General features: G+C 41.0%; 1 protein-coding gene across 1 annotated transcript in view; it reads right to left on the bottom strand.

Annotated features, from left to right (window-relative positions):
• Positions 1-12,219: 12,219 nt before the first annotated feature.
• Positions 12,220-22,338, bottom strand: part of pyroxd2 (pyridine nucleotide-disulphide oxidoreductase domain 2) — a 37,903-nt gene continuing 27,784 nt past the window's right edge. The window contains exons 8-16 of the mRNA XM_060925894.1: positions 19,998-20,095; positions 19,778-19,919; positions 19,552-19,686; positions 18,640-18,712; positions 18,349-18,505; positions 15,210-15,364; positions 14,972-15,078; positions 14,644-14,764; positions 12,220-14,441 (exon numbers count right to left, since the gene is read on the bottom strand). Coding sequence (XP_060781877.1) covers positions 14,374-14,441; positions 14,644-14,764; positions 14,972-15,078; positions 15,210-15,364; positions 18,349-18,505; positions 18,640-18,712; positions 19,552-19,686; positions 19,778-19,919; positions 19,998-20,095 — 1,056 coding nt within the window. The 3' untranslated portion in view covers positions 12,220-14,373. The remainder of the gene's footprint in view (positions 14,442-14,643; positions 14,765-14,971; positions 15,079-15,209; positions 15,365-18,348; positions 18,506-18,639; positions 18,713-19,551; positions 19,687-19,777; positions 19,920-19,997; positions 20,096-22,338) is intronic.

The raw sequence follows: 22,338 nt of genomic DNA, 5'->3' as shown, positions 1-22,338 counted from the left end.
GACAATAAAGTTGACTTGACTTAATGTTTGGGGCAGCACGGTGGTGTAGTGGTTAGCACTGTTACTTCACAGCAAGAAGGTTCTGGGTTCGAGCCCAGTGGCCGGCGAGGTAACGTGACCAGACATCCCGGTTTGACCAGGACAGTCCCAATTTTGAGTTGCGTGTCCCCAGTCCCGACAAAGGTCAGTCGGGACACTGAAATGTCCCGGTTTACACCAAACACTAACAAACTATCCCGGTTACAGCGATCATATGTAGCCAACGAAATGTCAATAAAGCTTCTAGCAATTCAGCATTAATGTGCGTGTGTGCGCAGTCAACCTTACAATGTATTTATTTGTACAATGTTGCAATATAGAGGCCGCGTTATAACGGTTTTTTCGCTAGTGGCTGTCAACTACTGCGCGACAGTGCCGAACGGATGAGCGCTGGGCGGAGATGTTCGCGCACTTCAAGAGTAGGGAGATTCCTTACAGCAATATCAGCCAGCTTTGCCAGTTTGCCATGTGCCTACCTGGCACCAATGCTCCAGTTGAGCGAATATTTTCACTCATGAGCAACACCTGGACTGACGAGAGGAATCGCATGACCGTGCCTACTCTCAAAGCCTTGCTCACTACCTGGGCCAATTTCGACAATACTTGCTCGCAGTTTCACAGCAGGCTCTCGGGCAATAAAGCGCTACTGGAGCAAATTCACTCATCATGTAAATATATGCAATAAAATGGCATCTTCTTTAGGGTGGGTGGGCTGTGTTTCTGAAATGTTTTTTGTTGTCTTTCATCTGTTTCATCTGTCTTTAATCTGTATCACAGATTGCCTTGACTTGTTTGATGCTGTTGTCAACTCAGGGTTCACGTTTTCAAACTAGTTAATAGCCGACACTGGTTAAGATTAAACAGAGGCATTTGGGGTAAAGGTTCAGAGGTGACAACGATTAGGCTCATGCGCTCATTACTGTTACAATGCATAGCCTATTGTTTAAAAAAAAAAAAAAGTTCAATCGCATAAAATGTTGATGCTAATATGCAAGCAATGCATTTTCTTGGCGTTTTCATAAAGGTGAAATAAATCAGTTGAAATTTAGGCTATTGGCCTATTCCCCATCATCTCATCTGTTGTCTGATTTTCTTACTTTAACTGAATTGTGATAGAAGTGCATGTAGATGCAGATAACAAGAAAATACTTGATTATTCTCTGAAATGTTGATAAAAGTGAGCTTCTACAGAATGATAAAAGCACCTGTCTGAGTCATGGTTTGAGCCGGTGCATGTTTACATCAAAGCGCGTGTGCGTGCACGAGTATCACGGTCACGCGCAAAGTGTCTCGGTTTTAGACTCGGGAAATCTGGTCACCCTACGGGGAGGGCCTTTCTGTGTGGAGTTTGCGTGTTCTCCCCATGTCTGTGTGGGTTTCCTCCGGGTGCTCCGGTTTCCCCCACAGTCCAAAGACATGCAGGTTAGGCTAATTGGTGGCTCTAAATTGACCGTAGGTGTGAATGTGAGTGTGCATGGTTGTTTGTCTGCAATAATCTGGCGACTTGTCCAGGGTGTACCCCGCCTCTCGCCCATAGTCAGCTGGGATAGACTCCAGCTTGCCTGTGACCCTGTAGAACAGGATAGGCGGCTACAGATGATGGATGGATGGATGGATGGATGGATGGAAGACAAAGTTTAACTTATGAAATGTCATGTCCCCATATGAGGATGCAGGATGTCAGGGGGTTATCCTCAGAACTTCAGTGCAAGACAACAAATACTGAAAACCAAAAATGTACCTTGAAATTGTTGTTTTTAACTTAATGCTTGGGCAGTATGGTGGTGTAGTGGTTAGCACTGTCACCTCACAGCAAGAAGGTCCTGGGTTCAAGCCCAGTAGCTGACGGGGCTTTTCTGTGTGGAGTTTGCACGTTCTCCACATGTCATCGTGGGTTTCCTCCGGGTGCTCCGGTTTCCCCCAAAGACATGCAGATTAGGCTAATTGATGGCTCTAAATTGACCGTAGGTATGAATGGTTGTTTGTCTCTGTGTCAGCCCTTGTCCAGGGTGTACCCTGCCTCTCGCCCATAGGCTACGTTTACATTACGTCGAATCAGCGGATCATCAGATTCACGTTCTTAAAACGATTCGCGTTTACACTAAAACCGTTAGCCGTGCACACAGCAACACCAATACGCGGATACGCTCGGCTCCGCAGGCATCCTGCGCTCCAAATCACTCCGCCCTGAACAGCGAGTGCCCTCTGGAGGGTGCGCACTCCGGCCCTGCGCAGCTCGCACAGCGCGCGAGTGAAGTGAACAAGCCACGATTCGGGACTGAGCCGCTGTGTGTGAGATCCCAGCGCATATCACTTATTACTTGCAAGTGGAAGGATGGCAAGCCTAAAGACAATCATAACTACACAATGGGCAGTATTTGCATCAGTATTTGCAGTATTTTAATACTTTTATACTCTTTAATGAAAGGTGATACAAGGCGGAAGTCTGCGCCGTTTTTCAGCAGTCGTGTCACATGACCAACGCCAGCGAATCAGGAAGGTGGATGTCACAGTGACGTTGTCCAATGAGACGCCAGCTAGAGCTCAGCACAGCGTATTCGCGTATTCTCAATGTTTACACAGCACCGGAGCTGATACGATCTAGATTGAATACGTGGACGCTGGCGGATTCCCGTTTCCCCGCTTTTTCAGGGGGGTTAATGTAAACGGACAGTGCATCCGCGAAGAAAACGAGACAGATACGGTCTAGTGTAAACGTAGCCATAGTCAGCTGGGACAGGCTCCAGCTTGCCCGCAACCCTGCACAGGATAAGCGGGTACAGATAATGGATGGATATCTGAATAATAAAAGCACCTGTCTGAGCCCGGAACCTTCTTGCTGTGAGGCGACCGTGCTAACCACTACACCACCGTGCCACCCTGAAGATTACCAGTTTAGATATTTTACTGACCAAATTTTGATCATTTTCTGTGGACATTGAGCAAAGAAACTATATTTGAATCATTCAAATTATGTGCTGAAAAATGTTAAAGATATCCGAGATGTGGTGGCATGATAGTGTAGTGGTTAGACCCCGGTCACACCGCCCGAACTTTGCTGGAGCGTTCCTGGAGCGGTGAAAAAAATTCATCACCGCTCGTAACCGTTCACCACCGTTTAACAAAAGTTGGCTCCCGTTAAAGCAACGCCGTATACGCTCGGCCACCGCTGATGTTTCTCGAGGGGCCCTCCTACCGCTCCGAAAGTTTTGAGCTGCACAAAATATTGCGAGCGGTGAGGAGGGGGCAATTTTCCGCCCCGGCAAAGTTCACCCCCGCTCCACCAACGCCCAGTCAAAGTTTGGCACCGCTAGACGCAAGTTCGTGGACGCTTGGGTCCGCTAGGCCAACGCAGAAATCTTGAACGCTGGACCACCGCTGCTTCGCCAGCGTTGCCCGGGCGGCGATTAAACGTTGCACAAACTTTGGTGGAGCGGTTGTAAGCGTTTTACGAGCGGACACGGGGTTGCTGGAACGGTGTTGGGCGTTGAAGCAGCTATCCATGGCGGCGATGAACTTTGGTTTGGCGTTGGTATAGAGGTTTCGGAGCGGGACCAGAATTTGGCTATAAATACGGGGAGAAATGGACCAGGAGCTCATTTGGAATCGAGCTGCCGTTGAGTTCAGACCTCATCTATATCGAATTTGCTCAAAGTTACAGTAAAACTGTATCACCATGGATGCTGAGAGACTTGCTATGATTGGTGCACTAGTCCAGCAGCAGAATCAGAACCTCCTCAGATTGCAACAAGCTGTTGACAGATTTTTTTATTTGATTTGATTCGATCATAATGTAAAATGAAGTACAAAATACATTAAAATCAGGATTACACAAGAAAGCGCAAGCACTTATTTCCATTGTGGTCCCATTAAAACACGTAAAACAGCAATGGCAACGTTATGATTTGACTTAATATTGACTCACTGTACTATGTAAATGGTGAAAATAATAATAATAATAATAATAATAATAATAATAACAACAACAACCACAATAATAATAATAATAATAATAAATTGACTTAAATTGACTAGACTAGTAGACAATGAAAATGCATTGTATAGACTAGACTGGAATTTGATTATAAAATTTGATTTCAAAAAGTATGACTAGTACCTATGGATAACAATTATAAAGTAAAATGTTGTATATATTAATAGTAAATAGTAAATGATTAAATAATGATAAAGATAATATAATAGCAAATAATAACATTAAGGAAAAGACAGCAAAAACATAATGAAAATAGAAATAATCTGACTGACAGCAAACAATAAACAAAAAATAAAGTAATATGAATGATAATAAAAAAGTATAAAGTAATATAAATAATAATATTAATAACAAACGTTTTTATAGATAAAAATATGATAAGATCAACTAAACAACAGTGAAAAAAGGGGAAAAGCTATACAGACAACAGAACAGTAATAAGAATTTTAACTAGAAAAAAAAAGAAGAGAGGGAAGAAGGAGAGACAGAGTTGTGTGGGTCAGACAGTGGATACTGAGAAGGCCTGAACATGGACTGTATGACAAGCTGATGGTGGAGCTTCTATCAAAATTCTATCAGAACTTGTATCAAAACGATCCGTTCAGCTCCGTAGTCACAAGCGGTATGCCGCTATAGCGGCATATAAACCAACTTTATACCCCCGCCGAGCCAAAGCCCGCATGCGCAGAACGCCGCTATACCAACGCTCGCGTCACCGCTAAACCAACGCCGGCTTCAGCGGTGCACCGCTAAGCCAACGCCCGTGTTTTCGATTTTTTTCCCCATTTTGTGCGCGGTGACGAGCGTTGTCGAAATTCGGCCCCCCCTCCCTACCGTTCAAGGAACGCTCCAGCAAAGTTCGGGCGGTGTGACCGGGGCCTTAGTACTGTTGCCTCACAGCAAAAAGGTTCTGGGTTCGAGCCCAGTGGCTGATGGGGGCTTTTCTGTGTGAAGTTTGCATGTTCTCCCCGTGTCTATGTGGGTTTATTCCAGGTGCTCCAGTTTCCCCCACGGTCCAAAGACATGCAGGTTAGGCTTAGTGGTGGTTCTAAATTGATCGTAGGTGTGAATGGTTGTTTGTCTCTATGTGTTAGCCCCACGATGATCTGGCAACTTGTCCAGGGTGTGCCCCGTCTCTCGCTCATAGTCAGCTGGGATAGGCTCCAGCTTGCCCGCGACCCTGCACAGGATAAGCGGGTACGGATAATGGATGGATATCTGAGATGATTTCTATATGAGTGATGCTGCTTTCAAAAAAGATCTGTAGGAATTATCTTTGTGATTTTATCTGGGAGTCCTGTGTAGACTTTTCTGGAAGTGGCTAACTGGTAGCATATATTGTGCATGTATTTATCATGTAAATGAATTAGCTGAAATTTAGAAAGTATAATTTGACTGACCTGATATACTTAAACAAAGCCTCTACCCTGAAACACATTCAATTGAATATTTCAGTGAAATATTTGTGATGTGCTTCGTGATTCTGGCTTGATTCTGAATTTGTTTGATGCTGTATTTTTGTTATTTCTGTGAAAAATGAATGATTGATTGATTGCTTTATTCCGAACAGTAAAGATATAAAAAAAAAAACCAAAAAATAAAAAATGCAATCATCAAAACATCGTCATAAACAGAATAGCGTAGCCACAAGGCAATAACATAATAATGTTCGGAAAGGATTAGGAAGAAGTAAATAACTTATTAAATCCTAACCCTCCTATACCACCATTAATCAAACGTCACTTTCCACCATAATAAACTATATATACAAAAGAAAGCAAAATCAACAAAAAAAAAACATACCAACATACCAAGACATACCAACATAGTATGATATCACCCAAATCAAATCATATATATACAAATACTTATGCATATATTCACACATACAATACATATATACAGTATATACATATACCTGTAACTCTACACATCCATACGTACACAGACACCCATATCATAATTATGCATATTATGCTTATATATTCTATACAATTATGCATTTTATATATATATACACAATTGTCTACCAGTTTAGTTTAGTTCCTGAAAACAAAAACACGACCTTTTTTTTCTAACTTACCATTTTAGAGTGATTATTTAATGTCATATTAAAGAGAAATCCAACATTGAAATAGTAGAGACAGCAAACAATTGACTAAAAGTTCCACACTGCAGCTACAGTGCCCTCCACAATTATTGGCACCCCTTGTAAAGATTAGTTTTTAAAAAAGGGTTAGAATAAATCCACCTTTTGGTGAAGTAGCTTCATCTCACACTGACAAAAATGAGGAAAAAATCCAACTTTTAATTTAAATAAAATTTTTCAGAGAAAAACACATCCCTCATCAAGAAATAATTATTTTCAACAAAAACACGTATTGCTATAAGTGGCATCCCTGCATTTAATACTTCATACAATCTCCCTTTGCCAGTAAAACAGCACTGAGTCTCCTATAACATTTTATAAGATTGGAGGTACAGAGCAGGTCCTCGGAGACCATTCCTATTTACACAATCTCTCCAGATGATCTAGGCTCCCAGGCCTGATCTCTCCTCTTCAGCTCACCCCACAGGTTTTCAATGAGGTTCAGGTTAGGGGACTGAGAGAGCCATGGCAGAAGCTTGAGTCTGTGCTCAGCTAAACATTTTTGTGTTTATTTGAACCTATGTTATAGATCATTGTCCTGCTGGAAGGTCCAATGACAACCCAGTTTTAGTTTCCTGTCAGAAACAGCCGGATTTTGATTTAAAATATCCTGGTATTTCATGGAGTCCATGATGCCGTGTACCCTCACAAGGTTTCTAGGGCCTTTGAAGGAAAAACAGCCCCAAAACATCACAGAACTTCCACCATATTTTACAGTTGAGATCAGGTTCTTTTCATTATAGCTATCCTTCTTTTTACACCCAATCCACCTTGAGTGGTTATTGCCAAAAAGCTCCATATTTGTTACATCAGACCACAGAACACGGTTCCAGTCAAAGTTATAGTAGTGTTTCACAAACTTCAGGTGCTCATGTTTGTGGTTAACTGACAGAATTTTTTTTTTCTGGCGTACCTTCCAAATAATATGTTGCCATGCAGGTGGCATCTGATGGTGGTTTCAGAGACTTGAAAACCCAAAATTTTACTTTTTCTTGTAGTTCACCAACAGTGATCACTGGGGACTTTTTTTGCCTCAACTGTATGTGGAGGCAAAATAAACTTGGATCTTCTTCCAGGCAATTTGCAACAGTTCCATTTGGTGTCCACTTTTTTATTATTGCCCCAATAGTAGAAATGGACATTTTCAGGCAAGTAGCTTATTTTTTTAATAATCATTCCCTGACTTATGAAGGTCAATACACTTCTCTCTCATTTGGTTTGTGTTCTCTTATCTTTCCCATGTTGATGGATGACTAAGGGAGGCTGGTTTCTGTGTCACCTCATATTTGTGCCCCAGTTAATCAGGAAGTCATGGATTATAGCTGGCAAGTTCCCACACACTCCAATCAACTCAAAAATGTACAATTTAAATGAGAAACATGCTTCAGTTACATTGTGCTCACTATAAGTTCCAAGGGTGGCAATAATTGTAGCAATTGTTTTGTTGAAAATAATGATTTCTTGATGAGTGATTTTGTTTTTCCTCTAAATAAATTTATTTCAATTAAAGGTTTGATTTTTCTTTTTTTTCAGCGTGAGGTAAAGCTACTTCACGAAAAGTCAGATTTTTTTCCTAAGCCTTTTTACTAACCTTGAAAAGGGGTGCCAGTAATTGTGGAGGGCAATGTATGTGACACATTTGTGCTGATTTATGGCAGAGAGTCAGCCCACCAAGTTACAGATCTATGAGATGGCATGGCGTCGATGGTGGAATTAGACAAAGTTAAATCTTCAGAATGTTTTCTGTTTGAGCAGAGTGCACAAATGAGGAAGTGAGAGAGCTGAACAGACGAAAGGGCTATTGCATCTGTCTGTTTAGGTAGTGATTATGTAAGGACTCCAGCTGTTGCTAATATAAGCAGGTAGTTGAACAGCCTTGTGGGTATAATGTAAGAAACCATTAACAAAAGTGCAAATTGACCAACATATTGATGAGACATACAAATTAAAGTTATTATATATTACAAAATAAATCTCGCAGGCTGCTGAAGATCACATTTTAATAATAAATATTGATATGCCATTCAAGTTGCATTTTTATTTTAAGAAATGCTCATTTCTCCATTGAAAGAAGGTACCAGAAGGACACATGTACAAGACACATCTTCTTCCAAAAGGCTGAAAATATCACAAGATCATGAAATGTCTATTAATAATAATAATTAAAAAAAAAACAGTAAGTGCTCTTGAGTATTTTGGATAGCAAGTTCTTCCAGGTCAAGTGTAAACACTTCTATTCCAGCACAGCCTCCTAAGAGCTCTTTATTATTTTAACTGACAATTAGAGGTCTTTAAATTCCAATGTCATTGACAGACTAGTTGTACCAGTTAAAGGCAAACACAGCATACACCCGCTTATTAAACTTAATTATACCTCACTGGTGATACTCAGGGCGGCACGGTGGTGTAGTGGTTAGCGCTGTCACCTCACAGCAAGAAGGTCCTGGGTTCGAGCCCCGTGGCTGGCGAGAGCCTTTCTGTGTGGAGTTTGCATGTTCTTCCCGTGTCCGCGTGGGTTTCCTCCGGGTGCTCCGGTTTCCCCCACAGTCCAAAGACATGCAGGTTAGGTTAACTGGTGACTCTAAATTGACCGTAGGTGTGAATGTGAGTGTGAATGGTTGTCTGTGTCTATGTGTCAGCCCTGTGATGACCTGGCGACTTGTCCAGGGTGTACCCCGCCTTTCTATCCCCGCCTGGGATAGGCTCCAGCTTGCCTGCGACCCTGTAGAAGGATAAAGCGGCTAGAGATAATGAGATGAGAATGAGATGGTGATACTCATTTACAATGTTGTAAATTATTGCAACAAAAACATGACAATAGATGTCCTAACACATGTTACACATCATAAGTTTACAGGAAAGTTACAACCCCGATTCCAAAAAAGTTGGGATAAAGTACAAATTGTAAATAAAAACGGAATGCAATGATGTGGAAGTTTCAAAATTCCATATTTTATTCAGAATAGAACATAGATGACATATCAAAATGTTTAAACTGAGAAAATGTATCATTTAAAGAGAAAAATTAGGTGATTTTAAATTTCATGACAACAACACATCTCAAAGTTGGGACAAGGCCATGTTTACCACTGTGAGACATCCCCTTTTCTCTTTACAACAGTCTGTAAACGTCTGGGGACTGAGGAGACAAGTTGCTCAAGTTTAGGGATAGGAATGTTAACCCATTCTTGTCTAATGTAGGATTCTAGTTGCTCAACTGTCTTAGGTCTTTTTTGTCGTATCTTCCGTTTTATGATGCACCAAATGTTTTCTATGGGTGAAAGATCTGGACTGCAGGCTGGCCAGTTCAGTACCCGGACCCTTCTTCTACGCAGCCATGATGCTGTAATTGATGCAGTATGTGGTTTGGCATTGTCATGTTGGAAAATGCAAGGTCTTCCCTGAAAGAGACGTCGTCTGGATGGGAGCATATGTTGCTCTAGAACCTGGATATACCTTTCAGCATTGATGGTGTCTTTCCAGATGTGTAAGCTGCCCATGCCACACGCACTAATGCAACCCCATACCATCAGAGATGCAGGCTTCTGAACTGAGCGCTGATAACAACTTGGGTCGTCCTTCTCCTCTTTAGTCCGAATGACACGGCGTCCCTGATTTCCATAAAGAACTTCAAATTTTTATTCGTTTGACCACAGAACAATTTTCCACTTTGCCACAGTCCATTTTAAATGAGCCTTGGCCCAGAGAAGACGTCTGCGCTTCTGGACCATGTTTAGATACGGCTTCTTCTTTGAACTATAGAGTTTTAGCTGGCAACGGCGGATGGCACAGTGAATTGTGTTCACAGATAATGTTCTCTGGCAATATTCCTGAGCCCATTTTGTGATTTCCAATACAGAAGCATGCCTGTATGTGATGCAGTGCCGTCTAAGGGCCCGAAGATCACGGGCACCCAGTATGGTTTTCCGGCCTTGACCCTTACACACAGAGATTCTTCCAGATTCTCTGAATCTTTTGATGATATTATGCACTGCAGATGATATGTTCAAACTCTTTGCAATTTTACACTGTCGAACTCCTTTCTGATATTGCTCCACTATTTGTCTGCGCAGAATTAGGGGGATTGGTGATCCTCTTCCCATCTTTACTTCTGAGAGCCGCTGCCACTCCAAGATGCTCTTTTTATACCCAGTCATGTTAATGACTTATTGCCAATTGACCTAATGAGTTGCAATTTGGTCCTCCAGCTGTTCCTTTTTTGCACCTTTAACTTTTCCAGCCTCTTATTGCCCCTGTCCCAACTTTTTTGAGATGTGTTGCTGTCATGAAATTTCAAATGAGCCAATATTTGGCATGAAATTTCAAAATGTCTCACTTTCGACATTTGATATGTTGTCTATGTTCTATTGTGAATACAATATCAGTTTTTGAGATTTGCAAATTATTGCATTCCATTTTTATTTACAATTTGTACTTTGTCCCAACTTTTTTGGAATCGGGGTTGTACTTTGTCTCCCATCTGTGTGAAATCTTCATTATTATTATTATTATTATTATTACCTTGCCTGGGACGGAGTCCACCGAGGGTGAAGTATTGTTTTTGGTGGGGTTTGTTTTGTTAATGATGTTACAGGAAAACAGCTGGACCAATCTTCATGAAACTTTCAGGATAGATGGGCATTGGTCTCAAATAGAACCTCCAACATTTTGGGGGTCATCTGGTCAAGGTCAAGGTTTTTGTGGCTACTGCCTCATATAGAGGCGGCAGCCACTATGTCACCGTGCTGTAAGAATGTAAGAGTGTAACAATCATGCAGTACGGTGTGTTCTGATTGGCTGAGAGCAGCACAGAATCAGAACCATGTTTATTGGCCAAGTATGTTCTCACACAAGGTCAAAATCAAAGTCCAGGTCACCAAAAAGGTCAAAATCATTTTTTTTTTTGTGATATCTTCCTTCATATTAATCGTAAGTGCTACCGGGTGAGGTTTGTTTTGCCTGGCAACACATTATTATTATTATTATTATTATTATTATTATTATTATTATTATTAAGCTCCTGAATATCTAGTTAATCAAAATATCCTCATAATTAATTTGACAAGCGCTTCAAATTTCTAATGAATCCAACTGACATGCATAAACAATTAATGTATCATTTTTGTTGAAATCATGGAGAAATACAGCCCACTTCAGAAGGATCACATACTGTGTCAAGGACATGGTGTGAGATAAACAAGAAAATACTGCATTTTTGTCACAAGAGCAATACTTTGGAGATGATGTTGCATATTTTTGGACTTTCTTTAGTTCCTGTTTATTTTTGAATCCTCCAAACTAGAGATGGTTATTTTTATGGGCTATTTGTTATCACTAAAGGGGATGTGGTGGTGCAGTGGTGCACTGTTGCCTCACAGCAAGAAGGGTTCGACTCTCATGGCCAACGGGGGCCTTTCTGTGTGGAATTTGCATGTTCTCCCTGTGTCTGCATGGGCTTCCTCCAGGTGCTCCAGTTTTCCCCACCATCCAAATACATGTGGTTAGGTTAACTGGCTACTCTAAATTGTCCATAGGTGTGAATGTGTGTGAATGGTTGAGAAGAAAAAATCCATCCATCCATTATCTGTAGCCGCTTATCCTGTTCTACAGGGTCGCGGGCAAGCTGGAGCCTATCCCAGCTGACTATGGGCGAGAGGCGGGGTACACCCTGGACAAGTCGCCAGGTGAGAGGAGAAAATCTCTATAATAATCCAGTAGAAGGCAATGGGAAACCACTACTGTAATCCTTCCCTAGAATCTTTGTGGCCATAGATGGATGGATAGATATTCATTCATTCATTCATTCATTCATTCATTGTGGTTAAGAAAGAAATCCAACTCTTTAGACAGAATTAATCCAAATTGTACCAAGCAGTGCATCGGAAATTGACAGAGATGAAGTCGCTCTTCAAAGCATGCATTCATTTCACAAAGGAAGATAACAGTGCTACTTGCAATGTCTGGAAAAAAAGATCAAGTGTGATATTGCTATTATACGACATTCCTATAAAAATATTAAATAACATTTCAGACAAAATAAGGCCAAACGTTCTGTTTATTGTTGCTTTGCTAGCAGAAATAGATCCTGAAGAAGCCACACTCACTTTATAGCCTGTCAGTCAGCTGGCTAGTGAGCTCACATTCATTTATACTTAATTTTTGTTAAAGGTATTTCCGGTAAAACTGACATCCCTCCTTCTGTTTCTTCACGTGATGAGTTTTCATATTTAAAAAAAATAAGTTATATTCTTGAAAAGTAGCTATTGATTGACATGTCCGATAATGATGTCTCTAACGCTACTGTAGCAAACATTTCAAACTAGGAAGTGTAATTTTATGTAGCAAACACAGACAAGTGGAGTGATCGACACAGTGAAACATCCCAGTGCTGTTTGAGTAAATATCAGCACTCTTGGAATGACACTCGACAAATCAAATAGTGGCTCGGAACTAACTGTTGAATAAAATAACATTAGCTCCATGCAGGCAGGCTTGCTTAACATATTTAGCAGATCCTCTCAGAGAAAAATTTAAGATTTAGCTAAATTTAGCAGATTTTCTGCAATAGAATTGTTGAGTTTATGTGTCAGTTTTATATTTGGTTCAAGCTTATTCCCTTTTGAAAAGGAGCATTGTAATTTATTTTCAGTCAGGTTCAATGCCCAAACTGATAATCATATCATCAGTTTTTCTTTGGGGCAGCATGGTGGTGTAGTGGTTAGCACTGTCGCCTCACAGCAAGAAGGTCCGGGTTCGAGCCCTGTGGCCGGCGAGGGCCTTTCTGTGCGGAGTTTGCATGTTGTCCGCATGGGTTTCCTCTGGGTGCTCCGGTTTTCCCCCACAGTCCAAAGACATGCAGGTTAGGTTAACTGGTGACTCTAAATTGACCGTAGGTGTGATTGTGAGTGTGAATGGTTGTCTGTGTCTGTGTCAGCCCTGCGATGACCTGGCGACTTGTCCAGGGTGTACCCCGCCTTTTGCCCGTAGTCAGCTGGGATAGGCTCCAGCTTGCCTGCGACCCTGTAGAACAGGATAAAGCGGCTAGAGATAATGAGATGAGATGAGTTTTTCTTTGGCTAATCAGACACAAGGTACACCACCACTCTTGCCAGAGCAGTTGGGGGTTAGGTGCTTTGCTCAAGGGTACTTAAGCCAATCCTGCTAGTCTAGGGAATCAAACCAGCATCCTTTTGGTCCCAAAGCTGTTTCTCTAACCATTAGGCCATGGCTTCCCTATAATTTATTTTAACATATTCAAATGTTGGGCAGCATGGTGGTGTAGTGGTTAGCACTGTCGCCTCACAGCAAGAAAGTCCTGGGTTCGGGCCCAGCGGCCAACGAGGGCCTTTCTGTGTGGAGTTTGCATGTTCTCCCCAGGTCTGCGTGGGTTTCCTCCGGGTGCTCCGGTTTCCCCCACAGTCCAAAGACATGCAGGTTAGGTTAATTGGTGGCTCTAAATTGACCATAAGTGTGAATGGTTGTTGTCCTCCATGTGTCAACCCTGCAATAACCTGGCGACTTGTCCAGGGTGTACCCTGCCTCTCGCCCATAGACAGCTGGGATAGGCTCCAGCTTGCCCGCGACCCTGCACAGGATAAGCGATTGCAGATAATGGATGGATGTTCAAATGTTACTTGGCCGACATTCTACACTGTGCTAATAAAACAGCTGCACTGACACCGAAAACCTGTGGAGGCCTATTTTTCTTCCCATACAAAAAACTGATCAGGGAATCTGTAAAGAATCAAACCGATAAGCAAAATCAATAACGGGATCAATATCAATAAAATCCTATCAATTCCCATCTTTAGACAGAATAATTAAAATTAACACTTTGAATTTAAAAATGATTTTTAAAATATTATTTAATATTTAGACATTCATCGGTCATGCAGTAGAAATTAGTCGAAGTATAAATTTCAGTAATGTGTGTTATAAGATATAAGGGTCTGGTTAGTCGAGGTTGCACAACGAGCATCACCAACAACAGACCAAGTGCTTTCATAAAATGCTGGCATCATTATTATTGAGAAACAAGGCAATGCTGCCTGTAGTGATTCAGAATGATTTTTTTTTCTTAAATTTAACTCAAGGAATAATTTAATTTAGCTTATTAAGTTTGGGATCTGAGGCAGCTCTAATGGCTTTGCTGTGTGGAACGCCATGTGTTTCAGACCCAGCTGACACTTCATCAGTGTTTAAGGTCAGCCAGGACAGTCAGGGCAGCATTCCAGCCAGCAGCACCCATCACACCCCCACCTGCGCAAAACAAACAGTACACAATGAGGAACATACATATCAGTCAACTGTACTGTTTCATCAGTAAGAATTATTTTAATGATGTTTTCTTTGTGTTCTTAGGTTCTTGCAGACATTATGCAGAATATTAGGTGATGGAATCCTTTAAAACCAGTGTAGGTTAAATTCAAAACAAAAGCATTCCAGATATTCAGTTACTGACCGGGATGGCTGCCGCTGCCACACAGGTACAGGCCTTTGACTGGTGTGCGGTAGTGTGCAATTGATGGCAAAGGTCTTGCTAAGTAAAGCTGATCCAATGACATAGTACCATGGAAAATATTCTGGGGTGAAATAATAATAATAAGGAAAAGCAAAACATATTTCTTTAAACAAAGCACAATATTAAAATAAGATGCCTCTGAATGGAGCAAATCATTTGAATGTTGTCAAAGGGCATCTCATGCAAAGCAGGATGATATTCATCTTTTTAACATCGCTGACAGGACAAAACCCATCAAGTATTTTTAGTGGTAGTAAAATGGAAATACCCCTCCAGTGAGACCGAATTCTCTTTCCAGATCAGGAGGAGTCAAAATATCCTTGCCAACTATTGACTGCTTAAATCCAGGTGCATAACGTTCAACACTATCAAACACTGCAAAGAGAAAATAAAATCAACCCAAGTCAAAATTGTACATACAGGAAAAGTAAACGTAAAGCATCTTCTGTAGTATGTAGTGGTGTACAAAATGTCAAAAAATAGCCAGATGAAAATTAGGTTCTAACCTGTATTTGCATATTTCTCCCTGTCCTCATCTGTCCATGCTCGTCCCCCTTCCAACCAGTAAGGTGTAAACTGTGTGAAAAAAGACACCACATGACAGCCTGGTGGGGCGAGAGTGGGATCCAGCACAGATGGTATAGTCATCTCGATCATAGGTCTGAGAAAAAAGGAATACTGCATAGGATTATCACTTTACAGGGTGGCATGGTGGTGTACTGGGTAGCACTGTCGCCTAACAGCAAGAAGGTTCTGGGTTCGAGCCTTTCTGTGTGGAGTTTGCATGTTCTCCCCGTGTCTGCATGGGTTTCCTCCAGGTGCTCCGGTTTCCCCCACAGTCCAAAGACAAGCAGGTTAGGCTAATTGGTGGCTCTAAATTGACCGTAGGTGTGAATGTGAGTGTGAATGGTTGTTTGTCTCTGTGTCAGCCCTGCGATGACCTGGCGATTTGTCCGGGGTGTGCCCCGCCTCTCACCCATAGTCAGCTGGGATAGGCTCCAGCTTGCCCACGACCCTGTACAGGATAAGCGGTTAAGGATAATGAATGAATTATCACTTTACATCAGGTATATATAAAACATGAACTGATCTCTCATCTCATTATCTCTAGCCGCTTTATCCTGTTCTACAGGGTCGCAGGCAAGCTGGAGCCTATCTCAGCTGACTACGGGAGAAAGGCAGGGTACACCCTGGACAAGTCGCCAGGTCATCACAGGGCTGACACATAGAATGAACTGATCTGACAGATTGTTTCTCTTAACTGGAAAACAATAAGCAAAATCATCCCTAGAGCTAAAACTATTTGTATCAAACAAGTATAACATCAAGTCAGAGAGCATACGTCAATTTTACCAATGGTGCTGCTATTCAATCAATTTTTATCTTCGGTATATTTGTGTATTAAAACTCAAGTCTGGTCAATGACAGAATACATTTGAGCAGAACATTTTAACAAACAGGATTTCATTTGTTTTACAATTTAAAAAAAAATGTATTTGTGGCCACCACGGACCAGATGGATGGATGGATGGATGATTACTTTATTAATCCCCAAAGGGAAATTGTAGAATTACACTACTAGTTTACCTTCAATTAAATGTCCTTTCTGTATTCACCATCAACTGTAGCATACTGGCATTTTTCATATGATAGTATGTTATGATCATTGAATAGTCAATAAAGATGAGAAGCAAATAATATAAGAGCAGATTCTTCTTTCATTATCTATACCACTTATCCATTACGGGTGAGCTGGAGCTAATCCCAGCTGATATCTGCATATCTATCACAGATCTAACACACAGACACAGATTCATATACACATGCGTGCGCACACACACAAGTAGAATTACCAGTTTACCCAATCCACATGTTTTAGGACTGTGAGAGGAAACTGGAGCACCCTGAGGAAACCCATGCAAGTGCAGAGAGAACATGCAAACTCCACAGAGAAAGACCCTGGTTGATTGGCAGATTTGAACTCAGAACATGTTTGCTGTGAAGCGACAGGACTAACCACTGCACCACCACCACAGATTCTCCTTTTCAGTGATATTTTTTCTGTCATTTTTAAGCCATGTTTATTTTTCAAGTTAAGTATCTGAGTAATTCAAATGCAGAAAATGCTAAATCTGTCTCAACAGTATTAGATGAGAAGTTATCATATATATATATATATATATATATATATATATATATATATATATATATATATATAATATATAAATAATATCACACACACTGTATATACTGTGTACACACACACACACACACACACACACACACACACACACACACGTTTTGGTACTTTCAAGAGAATGCTTCCTTGAGCTGCAGAAGCTGTGCATTATGTCATTCTTAATCATAGCATGTTGAGGCAAAATACCCCTTGTGTGAACCACTCTGGGTACTGAAAATTACAGTACAACTAAATGAAAAGCATCATCTTTAAATATTGCACAGTCAATGATAACATTTACATTTGGGATTAAGATATCACTGACATCAGATTTGCATGTGTGACAGAGTTTGCATGTGTGTGTATTAATATTATCAATCACTGTTGTGTTTCCGGGTGGCATGGTGGTGTAGTGGTTAGCGCTGTCACCTCATCCAAGAAGGTCCTGGGTTCGAGCCCAGCGGCTGACGAGGGCCTTTCTGTATGAAGTTTGCATGTTGTCCGCGTGGGTTTGCTCCGGTTTCCCCCAAAGGCGTGTAGGTTAGGCTAATTGGTGTCTCTAAATTGACTGTAGGTATGAGTGTGAATGGTTTTGTCTCTGTGTCAGCCCTGTGATGACCTGGCAACTTGTCCATGGTGTACCCCGCCTCTCGCCCTTAGTCAGCTGGGATAGGCTCCAGCTTGCCTGCGACCCTGTAGAACAGGATAAGCGGCTACAGATAATGGATGGATGGATGGATGTTGTGTTTCCTTTGAATTGTCCTTTTTTCCTCAAAACCGAGGTTTGAAGACAGTCATCCCTTTAAATGAGAATCTTGTCCTGTGTTTGGAGTGCAAAGATACTGATAGCATGAGAAAGATGAGGCTTTGTTCTTTAAAGGGGAAGTCAAGGCCTAAAGGTTAGAGAAGCAGCTTTGGGACCAAAATGTTGCCAGTTCAATTCCCTGGACCAGCAGGAATGGCTGAAATGCCCTTGAGCAAGGCACCTAATCCGCAACTGCTCCCCAGGCTGCTCTGGGTATGTTGTACATCACTCTGGATAAGAGCATCTACTAAATGCCATTAATGTAATATAATGTAATGTTAACCAGTATATAAAACACAGTGATTCTGGCTCGAAGTCAAAATGAAACGAATATTCCAAAAGATACAAATTGACTGCAGTTTCTAAACCATCTGATGGCAAGCAATTGTACAGAATACTGTCATTTCAGGCGTTCATTAAAGTTGTGGTTACAGTGGTTGAGGATGTGCTACGCACAGCAGTTGTAACATGCAAATATCTACCTACGATGTGTATGCACTATGCAAATAAAGAATGGACAAGAGAGATTTCATTTACCGATTGAGATTTATAGTCATTTGCGGGCTTATTTCTGAATTAAACCTAGCTGTATTCCTTTAATTATATCATTTATTTTTAATAACTAATTCAAATTTATGCCATCATGCACCAGTTTGCCAACCTTGAGGAAGGGCGCCCTTGCTGGCCCTCCTTATATGCTGCCTCTAATATCGCCACACTCTCACAGTTCAGGTGAATGGAACACTGGTGATGTGGCCCTGGCTTTCCATCAGCTGTATTCGGGGCAGCCAAGAAATTTGGCAGTTTGTCCACAGCCACTGTAAATTTACAAATATGACAGACAAAAGTGCTGTAACTTACTAGTTTGCTTTGAAATCTTCTTACATTGACAGATAATGCGAGAGAATACTTGCAGTTTGATGGTTCTAAGATTGGGCCAGGATGAACATACCATTAATTTTGGTGACAGGAGAGGTGTAATCAATCTGATCAACAGCGTTAATAAACTTCTGAGGAAGTGCATCCTATAACCAGACAAAAATTGCATGGAAAAAAAACAGTATTCTTTGTCAGTCATGCTTGTTAAAAATTTCTTTTAGTGAAATTTGCAGTATTTTAAAGGAACAGTCCACCGTACTTCCATAATGAAATATGCTCTTATCTGAATTGAGACGAGCTGCTCCGTACCTCTCCGAGCTTTGCGCGACCTCCCAGTCAGTCAGACGCAGTCAGGTGCGCTGTCACTCCTGTTAGCAATGTAGCTAGGCTCAGTATGGCCAATGGTATTTTTTGGGGCTGTAGTTAGATGCGACCAAACTCTTCCGCGTTTTTCCTGTTTACATAGGTTTATATGACCAGTGATATGAAACAAGTTCAGTTGCACAAATTGAAACGTAGCAATTTTCTATGCTATGGAAGGTCCGCACTATAATGACAGGCGTACTAACACCTTCTGCGCGCTTCGGCAGCGCATTGATACGAAGCTCAGATATCAATGCGCTGCCGAAGCGCGCAAAAGGTGTTAGTACGCCTGTCATTATAGTGCGGACTTTCCATAGCATAGAAAATTGCTACGTTTCAATTTGTGTAACTGAACTTGTTTCATATCACTGGTCATATAAACCTATGTAAACAGGAAAAACGCGGAAGAGTTTGGTCGCATCTAACTACAGCCCCAAAAAATACCATTGGCCACACTGAGCCTAGCTACATTGCTAACAGGAGTGACAGCGCGTCTGACTGCGTCTGACTGACTGGGAGGTCGCGCAAAGCTCGGAGAGGTACGGAGCAGCTCGTCTCAATTCAGATAAGAGCATATTTCATTATGGAAGTACGGTGGACTGTTCCTTTAAGAAGCATTTACCTGTGGAGTAAGATGTTTGAAGGTTACATAGGGAGTAGCATTGGATAGAACCACTTTACTGTGAACTTCAGTACCATCTTTCAGCACAACACCATTGGCAGTATGACCTGGTCCAATCAGAACTTGACTAACTTCCTAAAAATACAAAGGTTCCTCCAATACTCAGCCACAAAACAGCCTACCAAGCACTAAAAAACGGGCACAGAGACTCACTTCAAATCTTTACCTGTTCAGTAAAGATATCTGCTCCAAGGGAGCGTGCAGAGTTAGTAATGGACTTGGAGACACCACCCATGCCCCCTTCCACGTAACCCCAGGCCCCCATTTCCTTTTCCAGCTCACCCATTATGTGGTGCAAGAGAACATACCTGCATTACATTGTGCGTTAGAAGAACGTAAACAAACCTTAATGCAAAGTGAAAAGCCATAAAGCAGCATACTCGTACCCACTACCAGGGTTGTTGGGGCTCGTATTGGCTCCTATTACAGAGTCAGTGGCTAACGTTGCTCGCAATGGCTCAGACTCAAACCACTGATTTAAAACCTGTGGATGATCAGAAAAATGATGAAGTAGATAACAGTATAGTTTGTTTAATTAGAATGCACAAAGTGATTGGTACCAAATCCTGAAAAACAGGCCTCTACCTGATCCCATTTACAAACCTATACATAATAATATTTAACAATTATTTGCCGATGGTGAAGTGAATATCGGTGAAAAATAAGCAAGATGAAGTCAAGATTATTATTCACTGAGCCTGAGGTGGATAATTGTTTTAGTATAAGTACACAGGTGATTATTTTTAAAAAATAGTACAACCCCAATTCCAAAAAAGTTGGGACACTGTGTAAACTGTAAATAAAAACAAAAATGTGATAATTTTGCAAATCATGGAAACCCTATATTTCTTTGAAAATAGTACAAAGACAGCAGATCACATGTTGAAACTAAGAAATTTTATTGTTTTTTGAAAAATGTGCTCATTTTGAATTTGATGTCAGCAACACGTTTCAAAAAAGTTGGGACAGGGGCATGTCTACCACTGTGTTGCATCACCTCTACTTTTAACAACACTCTTTAAACGGTTGGGAACTGAGGAGAGCAATTGCTGTAGTTTTGAAAGAGAAACATTGTCCCATTTTTTGCACAATACACAATTTCAGTTGCTCAACAGTTCGGGTCTCCTTTGTCATATTTTGAGCTTCATAATGCACCAAATGTTTTAAATGGGAGACAGGTCTGGATTGCAGGCAGGCCAGTTTAGCACCCGGACTCTTTTACTACAGAACCATGCAGTTTTAATATGTGCAGAAAGCAGTTTGGCATTGTCTTGCTGAAAGAAGGAAGGCCTTCCCTGAAAAATATTTTGTCTGGATGGCAGCATGTTGCTCTGAAACATGTATATATCATTCAGCATTCATGATGCCTTCCAAGATGTACAAGCTACCCAATGTCACGTACATTAATGCACCCTCATACCATCACAGACGCTGGCTCTTGAACTGTGCACTGATAACAAGCCAGATGGTCCCTCTCCTTTTTGGCCTGGAGGATGTGATGTCCAAGATTTCTAAAAAGAATTTCAGATTTCGATTCATCAGACCTTGGGACAATTTTCCACTTCACCTCAGTCCATCGTAAAAGAGCTCGGGCCCAGAGAAGGTAGCTGTGTTTCTGGATATTGTTTATATATGGTTTTAACTTGCATTTGTGGATGCAGTAATGAACTGTTTTCACAGATGATGGTTTTCTGAAGTGTTCCTGAGCCCATACAGTGATTTCCACTACAGACACGTGTCTGGTTTTAATGCAGTGTCACCTGAGGGCCTGAAGATCACAGGCATCCAATGTCAGCTTTCAGCCTTGTGTCTTGCATACAGAGATTTCTCCAGATTCTCTGAATCTTTTAATGATATTATGTACCATAGATGATGTGATCCCCAAATTCTTTGCAATTTTACATTGAGGAACGTTATTCTTAAATTGTTGTACTGTTTGCCCAAGCAGTCTTTTACAGAGCGGTGAACCCCTCCCCATCTTTACTTCTGAGAGACTCTGCCTCTCTGGGATGCTCTTTTTATACCCAATCATTTCACTGACCTGTTGCCAATTAACCAAATTACTTTTTTTTAGCATTACACAACTTTTTCAGTCTTTTGTTGTCCCTGTCCCAAGTTTTCTGAAATGTGTTGGTGACATCAAATTCAAAATGAGCATATATTTTTCAAAAAACAATAAAATTCTTCAGTTTCAACATTTGATACATTGTCTTTGTACTATTTTCAATGCAATATAGGGTTTCCATGATTTGCAAATTATCACATTCTGATTTTACTGATGTTTTAGAGTGTCCCAACTTTTTTGGAATTGGGGTTGTATTTAAAAAATTATTTCAAACTTCAAAAGCAGCATGCAAATGTAATTAAGGCGCGGAACAGACTTGTTTCACATATCTACACTGGCTCATATAAAATACTTTGTTTTGAAATAGATAAAATAAATCACAATTCCACCTTATCTTTGAATAGTTTTAGACCAAAATTTGTAGTATCTTTAGTGCTTTTAGGAACAGCATTTTCTTTCATCATTTGTCATTCTTCCTCACTTAAGGTGACAAAGCAGTTGGCCGCCATTTTTGCCAAGTCACTTGAGGTGATTATTAAGAAATAGTCTGAATCTTTTGACCAATCAGTGTGCATGCTTTACTATAATCACCTCCATATTTCTACTAAATAACAAATAATACAGTGCCTCGCACAAGTATTCACCCTTTAAACATTTCCACA

Source organism: Neoarius graeffei, chromosome 7 (assembly GCF_027579695.1).
Source record: "Neoarius graeffei isolate fNeoGra1 chromosome 7, fNeoGra1.pri, whole genome shotgun sequence".
Taxonomy (NCBI): domain Eukaryota; kingdom Metazoa; phylum Chordata; class Actinopteri; order Siluriformes; family Ariidae; genus Neoarius; species Neoarius graeffei.
Note: the sequence above shows the minus strand (reverse complement) of the source record. Positions and strands in the feature narration are given on the sequence as shown.